The sequence below is a fragment of the Callorhinus ursinus genome, unplaced genomic scaffold, assembly GCF_003265705.2.
Source record: "Callorhinus ursinus isolate GAN/ISIS: 27379988/994484 unplaced genomic scaffold, GSC_fseal_2.0 scaffold96, whole genome shotgun sequence".
Classification (NCBI taxonomy): Eukaryota; Metazoa; Chordata; class Mammalia; order Carnivora; family Otariidae; genus Callorhinus; species Callorhinus ursinus.
In genome coordinates this window covers 1,012,267-1,024,497 of record NW_027397158.1, presented here as the reverse complement: position 1 = coordinate 1,024,497, position 12,231 = coordinate 1,012,267, and the positions used below count along the sequence as shown (strand labels likewise).

The window sequence follows — 12,231 nt, the reverse complement described above, 5'->3', positions numbered from 1 at the left end:
TCTCCCCAGGACAGCATTCCCCTCAGGAGTTCATTCCCTTCAGGACAGCATTCCCCTCAGAGCAGTTTTTTCCTCAGGATAGCATCCCACTCCAGACAGCATTGCCTTGAGGATAGCATTCCCCTCAGAGCAGTTTTCTCCCCAGGTCAGTGTCCCCCACAGGACAGCATTCCCCACAGGACACTGTCCCCTCCAGGTCAACATTCCCCTTAGAGCAGTTTTCTCCTCAGGACAGTGTCCCCCTCAGGACAAGTTCCCCCTGAGGACAGCGTGACCCTCAGAGCAGTTTTCTCCTTAGGACAGGATCCCCGTCCCAACAGCATTCCCCCAAGGACAGCATTCCCTTCAGCTCAGCGTTCCCCTCAGGTGTCTGTTCCCATCAGGACAGCTTTTTCCTCAGGACTGCCTTTCCATTAAGACTGCAAACTGTCAGGACAGTCCCCTCAGTTGAACCTCCCCCTCAGGACAGCATGAGAGGTTGTAGGTGCTACGGGCTGACTGCTGATCTGTGATCCACAATGGGACGTCAGCCCCCGCCTTACCAGTCCGTATGCACTTGTTGCCCCCCTTGCTGAGCTCACCAGCCTGCAGTGGGATGTGCAGAGCCCGTCTAGGCTGGCGTTGGGGTTTCTGTCCATATACCTGCTGGCTCATAATTCAGGTTTTTTTCCTCAGAGGTGATAGGGCTCTCTCAAGTAAAGTGCCAAGGAAAGTACAAACAGAATGTTTGTCAGCGACATGGCAGAAGCAAGATGTCTTCTCATTAGGACCAGTTGTCACATGTGTTGAAAACAATGGGGCCAGCTGTGATTTCACTGTTCAGGGGTCTTACTCTGGCTAAACAGACCTGGGACAGGCCTGCCCCACCTGTGTGTTCATCCTGGGGCAGCCCTGCGGGGCATCCTGCCCAGAGACTCAACCCCACTCGCACTTCTCTGGGTTCCCAAGCCCTCATGGCCACTCGGTAGAGTGGCTGCCACCCCCAGCCGAGGCCTGTTGCACCTTCTACCCAATCCAGCCAGACTTCTGACTTACTCATAGGCCCCATTCCATTCCTAGAAACCCAAAGGCCCCACAAGATCACTCAGTTGTGTCTTCAGAGAGCCCTGCTCAGGGCCCCCTTTCTTAACCTGAGATTTTTTTTTGTTTTCTCAGCCAGGTGGTAAATTAGTCATTTCTATCTATTCCAAAAGCACTTGCACAAATTTAAAAATTCACACAAACCTCTTTGAGGACATCATACCACAGATGTTATGTTCAGTAATATTAGTAAAACAAATTGATTTCATATTAAAACCTTCCAGGAGGTAAGGAGGGATTGGTTGGGTTTAATATCTGTATAATATCAGAATCCATACACATGTGTTCTTGGATTCGTGCTGTACAAATGCTGGGACTGATGATTCCCTCTCCGATAACTGGGTCAAACACCCGCTCTGCTCTGCATGTAGGTGGGGGACGTGCAGCCTCTGCAAGGGCTGAGGGCAGAGCCAGAGCATGATTTGGTTACTCCCCACCGAGCACCGCTCACCGGGTCCTGTGAGGCAGGTTCCAGCCCTCTCAACGTCAGCCCTTCGTCTGTCAAGTGGGGATAAAGGCCTGTGTGCACCCAGCACGTGGGGTGGTCACTGGCTGTGGGTGAGCCCCGCCCTCCCGTCTCACACCTGCTGGGCCGTTCTTTTCTGTCCGGCCCCGTTGGGGGTTCCGGCCAGTGTGTGACCTCCACGCTGGGAAGGCTGTCCAGCGGCTTGCCAGCCGGCCCCCCTCTCCCACGTCTCCCATCCTAAAGTCCCCCCCCTTGTGCCTCCACAGGAGTTTACCAGCTACTTCCAAAGGCATGATGAAGTCCTGACAGAACTGGAAAAGGCCACCAAACGCTTTAAGAAGCTAGAGACAGTGTACAAAGAGTTTGAGCTCCAGAAGGTCTGCTACTTGCCCCTCAACTCCTTCCTGCTGAAGCCCATCCAGCGGCTGGTGCACTACCGCCTGCTCCTGAGCCGGCTGTGTGGGCACTACGCGCCTGCGCACCCTGACTACGCCGACTGCTGCGGTGAGTGTGGGAGCTGGGCCCCTGCCGCCCCCCCCCCCCGGGGCTGCCCTGGCCGCGTGGTTAGGAGCCTGGGGGGCCAAGGGCTGGGAGCCAGCGTCGCCTCGGTGCTGGGGCCCGCCAGGGCTACCAGGTAGGACCTGAAGGCTTTGGCTTCCTTACGTGGGAAGTACAGCGTGTGAGGCCTCACCCCAGAAGGGCCCAGTACCACGGTGGTCAGGGCTGGCCTCGGCCCTCCCCTCCCCTCCCGCTGGTGGAGGGAGCGGGTCTGTGCCTGTCCTCTGGCTCTACCACTCCAGGGCAAGGCCCCTCTCGGCGGCACATCTGCCGTGTAGGGAAGGACTCTGGTCACCTTGGAAGGGAGTGGCCTTCTACTCCGAGGGGCCCTCCACAGCACCCCCTACCCCCCCCCCCCGCCACCCAGTGCACTGGGGGTAGAGAGCAGCTCTCAGAGTGACCTGCCGCTGTGGGCGTTTCTGTCCTCAAAAGCTTGGCTCTAAAACAACCATTTGGGTCACAACGGCCTGTTAGAAGTTTCTGATCTAGATGGACTTGGTCATTTTTTGTGTTAAAGAGACAAAGGAATAAACCCTGACCTTTTAAGCCTCCAGAGGATTTCTAGTTGTGTACATCTAGTGCCAGAGGTTTTTACAAGTAAGTCTACCACTGTCATTAAAAGATGAAAGATGACTTAGCTTTTCCTTCTAGCTGGTCTCCCCTAAAGGGGAGAAATAAGATGCTTTCTGATGGGTCATATGACATCTTCCTTTCTCATCATTTTAAAAGCAAGTGTTTTCTGTTTGCTAAGTAAGAGGAAGGATAAAATTGTCAGAAATACTTCCAGGCATTTTAAGGGATATCTGAAGTGTGGGGCATTTATAAACCTCCCGCTGGTGGCGCGGTGGGTGCTACAGGCCGAGGGGAGGCGCGGGGACGGGGGGGCGTCAGTGCGAGCGGAGAAGGCTGGGCCCGCTTGCCTCTGGGGGCTCCTCCTTAGTAGGACCCAGCCTGTAGGCTGACGCAAGACCCCAGCGAGGGTGCATTTCTGAACGTGCTGTGAACTGTGAACACAACAGAGGGTTGATAACTCAACAGCCTAGATGGGTTTGCTGCAGAGCCTGGCTGCCTCCAAGCCCTGGGAAAGCCACCAATGGGGGCCCCTTCCCACCTGCTCCCCTACCCCTAGGCTTCAGGGAAAGCTTGAGTTTGAACCTACTGGGCAAAAGGGGGTACCTTTAGGTTGGGGCTTTGAGGAGGTGGCTTTGCATCATTGTTTTATCCTTAGTTCAGTGTTTCCCAGGGGCAGTGCCTGGCGCAGGCCAGGTGCCAAGCGTGTTGATGATCCTTCAACAGGACGTTGGATCTGTGGAGACCCAGGTGCAGGTGGGCCTGGGGACATCAGTCTGGCATCAGGTGGGGAGTGCATCTCCAGCTTCCAGCAGCTTCCAGTGCCAGTGCTGGGGCAGTGCGAGCCCATGTGGCAACCAAGACCTCCGGCCCCACGCTCCACGCACATGTGGTGGCTGAGTGGTGCGGGGTGCTGTCCGAGGCAGACACAGGCTAGGCAGCCCGTGGTGGACAAGCAGAGCAAAGCGAGGTCTGCCTGACCTCGTGTCCAGACTTGAGCCGGGCCCTGAAGGACAGCAAGGCCAGGTGTGGCAGGAGCTCAGGAGTGTTCCCAGAGCCGACCCTGGGTGTCAGCCCTGTGGGAGCATCCCTGGGGCTCTTACAGTGGTCCACCTTATGGAGGAATAACTCGCCATAGCATGTGCTTTCTTATCTTTCTCCTCTTAAAGCCGTGAGGCAGGTGTCCTCACCCCACTGGGGGCAACCAACTTGCGGGGGCGGAGCCGAGGGGCAGACGTTTCCTGCTGCGCCTCTTGGGACAACCAGGCACTGTGGCCAGGGTGTCAGTGGGGGTCCTGGCCGGAAGACAGCAGGTTCTCTGATGTGGTCATTGTGCTCCGGCTGAGCAGCTGACCCCAGTGTGGCCTGGTCAGGACCGCGCAGACCACTCTCCATGCCTGTGTTCCGCCTGCATGAGTTCCCTTTCTGATTAGAAACCTTCATATCTGTACTGGCACTGTAAGATCAGCACCTGTTCCTCCATTCGAGGAGAAAAGTACAAATGTTTTAAAGATGCAAATTATTTAGCCTCTAAACTACAGTCGGCAATTCTCCCAAAAGAATACTGCTGCGCCCAGAACATGAGTTCTTCACAAAGACTGTTCTCTTTTTACCGAGCTTGAGTGTCAGCTAGTCCACCGTTTGGGCTGAATAAGTCCAAGTTTCGGGTCAACTGCGGGGGCCCCCACTTGCTGCACTGGCAGCTGAAAACCAAGGGTGGCAGTCCTGTGAGGAGCTGGGAGTAGAACGTTCCTTGAATTAAACCTGCCTTTTAAAATGCGAGTTCCTGTCCCAAAGGAGTGAGTGGGGGGGATTCCATCTGTGCCCACCTGCCTGGGCACCTATACTGAGGGGTCTCTCCCCACAGATGCCCTCCAGGCCATCACAGAGGTGACCTCCACACTCCAGCACAGCCTCGCCCGGCTGGAAAACCTCCAGAAACTCACAGAGCTGCAGCGCGACTTGGTTGGCGTAGAGAATCTCATCACTCCCGGCAGGGTGAGTGACTTTGAGAAAGGTTTTTGAGGTGCTCACTTCATTGTTTTGTTTTGTTTTTAATTCCAGTATAGTTAACATACAGTGTTCTCTGAGTTTCAGGTGTAAACTCTAGCGGTTCAGCAATGCTGTACGTGACTCAGTGCTCATCACGCTAAGTGTGCTCTGATGGTCATCACCTGTCTCACCCACCCCCCACCTGCCTCCCCTCATAACCATCGGTGTGTTCTCTACAGTTCAGGGTCTGTTTCTTGGTTTGCCTCTTTTTTCCCTTTGTTCATTTGTTTTGTTTCTTAAATTCCACAAAGAGTGAAATCATATGGTATTTGTCTTTCTCTGGCTGGCATATATTTCACTTGGTATCATACTCTAGATCCATCCATGTTGATGCAAATAGCAAGATTTCATTCTTTTCTATGGCTGGATAATATTCCATTGTACACACACCACACCTTCCTTAGCCATTCATTTGTCCATGGACACTTGGGTTGCTTCCATGTTTTTGCTATTGTAAATAATGCTGCGGTAAACGTAGGGGTGCATGTATCTTTTCAAATTAGTGTTTTCTTTTTCTTTGGGTAAATACCTAGTAGTGTGATCACTGGATCATGTGGTAATTCTATTTTAACTTTTTGAGGACCCTCCGTACTGTTTTCCAGAGTGGCTGCACCAGTTTGCATTCCTACAACCTCGCCAACAGGTTGTTTCTTGTGTTTTAAAGTCGTCCTAACAGGTGTGACATGGTATCTTGTTGTGGTTTCCATTTGAATTTCCCTGATGATGAGTGATGTTGAGCACCTTTTCATGTTTTTGTTGGCCATCTGTAGGTTTTCTTTGGAGAAATGTCTGTTCATATCCTCTGGCCATTTTTAATTGGCTTATTTCGTTTTGTGGTGTTAAGTTGTGTAAGTTCTTTGTGTATTTTGAATATTAACCTTTTATCAGATATGTCATTTGCAAATACCTTCTCCCATTCAGTAGGTTATCTTTGTGTTTTGTTGATTGTTTCCTTTGCTGTGCAAAAACTTATTTTGATGAAGTCCCAATAGTTTATTTTTGCTTCTGTTTCCCTTGCCTCAAGAGAGATATCTAGAAAACTGCGAAGGCTGACATCAGAGAAGTTACAGCCTGCATTTTCTTCTAGGATTTTTATGGTTTCAGGTCTCACATTTAGGTCTTTAATACATATTGAATTTATTTGCTTGTATGGTGTGAGAAAGTGGTCCAGTTTCATTCTTTTGCATGTAGCTGTCCACTTCTCCCAGCACCGTTTGTTGAAGAGACCATCTTTTCCCCATTGCATATTCTTGCTTCCATTGTTAAAAATTAATTGACCATATAATAGTGGGTTTATTTCTGTGTTTCGTTGATTTGTGTGTCTGTTTTTGTGCCAGTACCATGCTGTCTTGATGACGACAGCTTTGTAGTATAGCTTGAACTCTGGGGTTGTGATGCCTTGTTCTTTTTCATTTCACTGCATGTAATTGAGTTGTAAGTCACATAGCACAGAACCCACTGTGCAGTCCAGTGGTCTTTAGTATATCCACAAGGTTGTGCCATCATCAACAGTAAATCCAGGACATTTGCATCCCCCCAACAAGAAAAGCTGTACCTGTTAAGTCACTCCCCACCCCCTCCCCAGTCTATGGCAGCTACTCATCCACTCTTGGCGGCTTTGCCTCTCCTGGACATTTCCTATAAATGGAATCATTATGTGGCCTTTTGTGTCTGGCTTCTTTCGCTGAGCCTCCTGTCTCCCAGGTTCTTGCTGTAGTAGGTCAGCACCTCCTTTCAGTGACTGCATCAGTCCCAGTCCCTGCACGCATCGCACTCTGTCTGCTCGTCTGCTGTACACTCGGGTTGTTTCCCTTTTGTGGTGATTGGGGAATAATGCTGCTGTGCACGTTTGTGCACAGGTCCTTGTGTGACCGTGTGCTTTCAGTTCTCCTGGGTAGAACCTAGGAGTGGAGCTGCTGGGTCACATGGTAACTGTGTTTCACATTTTGAGAAGCTGCCGGTTTTCCAGTTACTGGGCAATTTTACATTCCTACCAGGAGTGTGTTAGGGATCTGGTTTCTCCATATCTTATCTTTTTGATTCTAGCCATCATGGTGGTATGTAATGGTGTCTCATTATGTGTGTGATTTCCATTTCTCAGGTGGCTAGTGTCAGGTTTCTTGTCATGTGTTTATTAGCCACTTGTGTGCCTTCTTTGGAGAAATGCCTATTCAGATCCTTTGCCTACCTTTTAATTGGGTTGTCTTTTTGCTGCTGAGTTGTGAGATTCTTTATCTATTCTGGACCCCAGACACTTAATAGGATTTGCAAATATGTCCTTCCATTTTGTGGGTGGTTTCTTCATTTTCTCAATGGTATCATTTACAACACAGAAGGTTTTTTTATTTTTATGAAGTCAAATTTACCTGTTTTCTCTTGGGTGGCTTGTGCTTTGTCACAGATGAGACACCACTGCCCGGTCCACAGTATGACAATCTACCTCTATGTTTTCTTCTAGAAACTTCCTGTGTTTCAGCTCTTACGTTTAGATTTGATGGTTTTGTAATTCATTTTTGTGTGGTGTGAGGTCGGGGTCCCACTTCATTTTTTTCCTTGTGAATATCCAGCGCCATTTGCCAAACTGTCCATAGACACAGATGGGCAAGTTTAATTTTGAACTCTCAGTCCTATTCCATGGTCTACATATCTACACTGCCTACTTTGTCACTAATGCCTTTTTGAACTCAGTACTGTCAACAGAAGAAACCATTTTATGGGTTGCATGAAGATGTTTCCTGTCTCAACACAAACATACGTGTAGTAGAGTGTGGCTGTGTTAGTCATGTTTCCATGTTAGCCTTGTTAGAAGGTACAGAGAATGTGGGGTCACAAGCTCAAAGAAATGAACTACACTAAAATGTACAGGAAGGTTCTGATCTCCTCGAATTAGGGCTTTGGTTGGGTGCCAGGATAGCTCCGTTTCCTTTCCGTCCTTGACCACGGGGCTCTGAGTGGAGCTGTTGGCTGGGAGCTTCTGGAGGTCCGTAGGGCTCTCGGTACAGCTGGTTTCTCGTCGTGCCCCCCCCCCCCCCCGCGTGTGTTACAGATGGCGGCCCCTGGGAATCATCACTGAGGGGTAAGGGGAGTAGCCACAGAGCAGGGGTCGGGGTGGGCTCTGTGTGTGGCCTGGACAGGTTACTCCACGTCTGTGACATAGAGGGTCTTGGGGCAACAAGGGGACTGATGTCAGCTGCTTGGCCCAGTGCCTTGCATGAAGTAGTTGGTGTGCGAACACTTGCTGCCATAGTTGTTGTTTTTAGCCGAACTCTCTAAAGTCCGAACCCAGGGCTGCCGGTCTCCTTGTTAAATATGTGTGTCAGTCACAGACAGAAACCACACTAGTTAATGTGAGCAGAGGACTTTAAGAACAAGGGTTGTTCACTAGGAAGAAAGTTGATAACGAGGTATCAAAGGGTAAGAAGAACTGGGAAATATCTAAGAGGCAGAATGCAGGTGCTGCCAAGGGCGGGCCCACGGTGTGGCGGGGGCGGGGTTTGAGGGAAGAACACCCACAGGCCTGGGACACGCTCCCCTGGAGAAGGGGCTGCTGCCCAGCTGGTCCTGGGGCCTGGGGGTTGAGGGGGTCGGGTGGTGGAGCTGGCTCTGTGGGGGCAGGAACCCCTGCAAATAGGGTTTGTGGCCGCAGGAAGAGGCAGGGGCTACCCACTCGCCCTCTGCCAAAGAGCAGGGCGGGGAAGGTGGGTCTGACGTCAAAGCCGCAGAAGCCTGGAGCTCAGAATCACACTCAGAATCGGGCCCAGCCCATCCTGCGGTGCAGGCGCCATGCCAGGGCACGCCCTGCTCATCTCCTTTTGTCCACAAGGCTCCTATGAAGTTCACCTCTCTGTGCCTTCACTCAGTCCATTTGAGGGCTGGGGTCTTCTGGCAAGTTCTCAGGGTGTGAAGCTCACGCTCCTGCTTATCTGAAAGGACCAACAGATCGGCAGGAGAATATCTGGAAATCGTTCAAACCAGAATTCTTCAGACACTTCCCGCCATTGGCGCAGGCAGTTAGGGGCCTGTTTTGACATCTGCGCCTTCAGGGGTGTATGTGTGGGCCTGGGCGGCGGCGCTCCAGCACCAACGGGGACGTGGGAGGCATCCCCAAGTCCTGGCGGTACCATCAGGCCCTGGTGGGAGAGGCAGAACCTTCTCCTCTCCCTCTGTGGCTCCTGCTGGAGCTCCAGCCCCACCAGTGTCTCATCACTTCAGGTTGGAAACCTTTGTGGTTTCAGGAACCCTCTCTCCCCGTGCCAATGCCAGGGTGGCAGCTGACGCTCATTACCTGTCAGCATTTGATGAGAACCAGGTGTGCCATCCTCCGGCTGCTCTGGCCCAGTGTTTCTTCAAAGCTGAACTCAGAGATCATGCCTAAGCCTTCCAGGAGCTTCCCCTCAATAAGAACAATACCGTTTGCCTTACTGGCCCTCAGCATAGCCAGCCTGTGGCGAGATGGGGCCACAGGTGCTCAGCAGACAGTCTGGGGACTGACATGGGATGGCCAAGCAAGCAGGCAGGAGGGAAGAGGTTGGAAAGACGTGGAGGGTCCTGGGCAGGAGGGCGCCGTCAAAGGGCCTGTGAGGGGCTCGGAGAAGCATGAACAGTGACACCAGCCTGTCCCTCAGCCCCGCCAGCACACCACCCGTGGAAGCGGCCTGGGACTGGCACCAAAGGACCTCCTCTCTCTCTCTCAGGAGTTTATCCGCGAGGGCTGCCTTCACAAGCTCACCAAGAAGGGCCTGCAGCAGAGGATGTTCTTTCTGGTAGGTGGGATGGGTGTGGTTCTGTTAGGGGAGCCAATGCTGTGGTCCAGGCGAGCAGCCCCAAGTCAGACAGGAGCCAGGTGAGGACCGCAGAAAACACTCCCAGCGAGGTGCCTTCCTCACTGGGTATTCTGGGCACCTGTCTGCCGGACCCTCAGAAAGCCAGAAGATAGCAAGTCCAAGTCCCTGTTGCTGCAGGAATGTTATGCTGAGCATTGCTTTGTCATGGAGAGCCGAGGCCCTCCCAGTGAGGACCCTCGATCCCTTCCTCCTGCCGGTTAGTCGACTCAGGCCGGAGCCATCCTGGCTGAGGGGTAACGGGAGGACCAGCCAGAACTCCCCACTGCCTTAGCTGGCGGGTGCTGGGCACTGGCCCAAGAGACCTGCTGACTCATGGGGTAACTAGCTACCTCTTGTCAAAATAATTTAACTTTTTAAAAAATATTTATTTGAGCGAGAGAGAGAAAGCATGGAGGGGAAGGGCAGAGGGAGAGGGAGAGAGAAACTTAAGCAGACTCCAACCTGAGCGCAGAAGCCAACATGGGGCTCGATCTCACGACCCTGAGATCACAACCTGAGCTGAAACCAATGACTATTAGACATTGAAACTTGTCACTTGTTTTTAAACTTTTGTGTAATAAAGCCTCCCGTCTCAGTTCTCAGATATGCTGCTGTACACAAGCAAAGGTGTCACGGGCACCAGCCACTTCCGGATCCGGGGCCTCCTTCCCCTCCGCGGCATGCTGGTGAGTGCTCGGCCGCCACGCTGGTTATTCTCAGGCCGTCGTGGTTACTGTTCTTGGTGCTCCACGGGCCCTGCCTGCAGCCTCAGCCCCTGAGGACAAGGCCCCGGCTCACATGTCCACCTCCCCTGGGGAGCCTGGCCCTTCAGTAGGAGGCGCAATGAAAGACCCCAGTTGGGTGCTTAGGGGGGTGGAGCTGACACAGCCTCTGAAAGAGAAACCTGAACCACTAATTCTAAAGACTATAGAGTCTTTCTCTGTTCTTGTGCTTTTGTCTCATAAGAGCAACTGTGTTCCCTTTCTGTCACCCTAACTAGTTGTCTCACACACGTGCATGTGCACACGCACACCTTCAAAGTGGCAAGACAGCGCCACGGACAAGTGAGGAAGGCTGCAGTTCGGGGCTGGGCTCGGGTCTCCCCTCCGCGTTGTGTGAGCTGCCAGGGGGGAAAGGTCCCATTCCACCCATGCGCCGCCATAGCAGGCCTGGGCCATCGATGACCCTGTTGCACAGCGAGCCCGCTGTCCATGCCACATACCTGTCACACGTCCACATCACAGGTTCGACAGGACGCTTCATGTCGTCTCTGACGAGCCCTTTGTTTTAATGTGACCCAGTTCCTCAGCCTTACCCTTGTGCTCAGTGCTTTTCGTGGCCTGACAAAGACCCTGCTTGAAGGTTACAGAGAAAACTCCTACACACACATTGACTCATTCTCCATTCGCCCTTGAGTGTAGACCTGCACTCAGCCTGGAACCCATCTTTGGGAACAGTAAAGACAGGAGGCCAAGTTCAGGTTTTTGACAGGAAGCCCCTGGTCAAGGTGTCCATGGGTGGGGGGTCAGACCCCACTCTGCTCTGTTACATTTGGCCAGTCTGCCTCAGTTTCTACTGCCTTCTTCAAGGGTACCTTCCGTGCTCGGCCCTCCATGGTCCTCGGCACTATCCCTCCTTCCACCGGGCACCTGAGCCTTCGGCAGGCGTAACATTTGGTTCAGCTTTTTTAACCCTCAGCAAAAAGGGGGCCTGTTTGAATGACCACATCTGCCATCACCAGAAGCACACCCCATCTGTTCTAAAGTATACTTTTAAAAATACTTTCATCATAGAAAAAAACTGAAAATATAAAATAAAAATCACTCATGACTGGACCACCTAGTAATACACACTGTGGGCATTTTGCGACACGCCCTTCGGTCTTCGGAGGCAACTGATATTCCTAGCGGCCACGCAGTTCGTCACTAACGTCTCCTGCGCTTGTAACCCAGGAGCTCTGGATTCATTTCGAGATGAGCAGTAGGCTGGCAAGCCAGACTCCGGCTTTCCTATTTCCCTACACTGGACATTTTGGCTCCATTCAGTTTTTCAGAATTAAGAAATGACACCATTGGATCTCTTTCGACACATCCTTGCCTACGCCTAAAACATACTGTTTGAGCAGTGGGTACACAGCTTTTGAGGCTCTGAACAGGACCGTGAGTCACTGCTGCAGCACCTGCTCCAGCCGACCTTCCCATTCGGTGCATCTGAACCTGTCTTCCCACAGCCTGGGGTGGGGGAGCACAGGGCGTTCACCCCTCGCCCTCTGCAGTTTGGTGAGGAGGGCACGGCCCTTGGCGGTCAGTGAGGCTGACAGAGTCCGTGTCTCCTGGAGTCTGGGGCCTCCCCCTGGGGTGGCACCCCGGGCGTGTCTGTCACTCTGGTCTCTATTTGTGGCATGTTTACAGACACCAGCCTGCTCAGGGGTCCCAGATACTTTCTCCAGTTTGTAGTTCTTTTTTATGTTTCCTGCAGTTTGGTTTTATTTGTAGAATTGAAACCCCCCTGGGCAGACACTGTTGTCTTACTCCTGGGACGGCATCTGGCAGAGAGGGCCCAACAAATACCTGTTCAAGGAGGGAAATCAGACATCTCTGTAGTCCTCCGTCCAGCTTTTGAGTGCAGACTCCGAAGTCCTTCCCCACGCCAAGACCACATCGGCACCTTTGTCGTCTGACA

General features: G+C 52.3%; 1 protein-coding gene across 5 annotated transcripts in view; it reads left to right on the top strand.

Annotated features, from left to right (window-relative positions):
- Positions 1-12,231, top strand: part of FARP2 (FERM, ARH/RhoGEF and pleckstrin domain protein 2) — a 108,086-nt gene that overhangs the window by 90,756 nt on the left and 5,099 nt on the right. For all 5 annotated transcript variants that reach the window (XM_025888359.2, XM_025888386.2, XM_025888369.2 and 2 more), the window contains exons 18-21: positions 1,813-2,050; positions 4,542-4,672; positions 9,421-9,489; positions 10,146-10,235. In XM_025888359.2, coding sequence (XP_025744144.1) covers positions 1,813-2,050; positions 4,542-4,672; positions 9,421-9,489; positions 10,146-10,235 — 528 coding nt within the window. The remainder of the gene's footprint in view (positions 1-1,812; positions 2,051-4,541; positions 4,673-9,420; positions 9,490-10,145; positions 10,236-12,231) is intronic.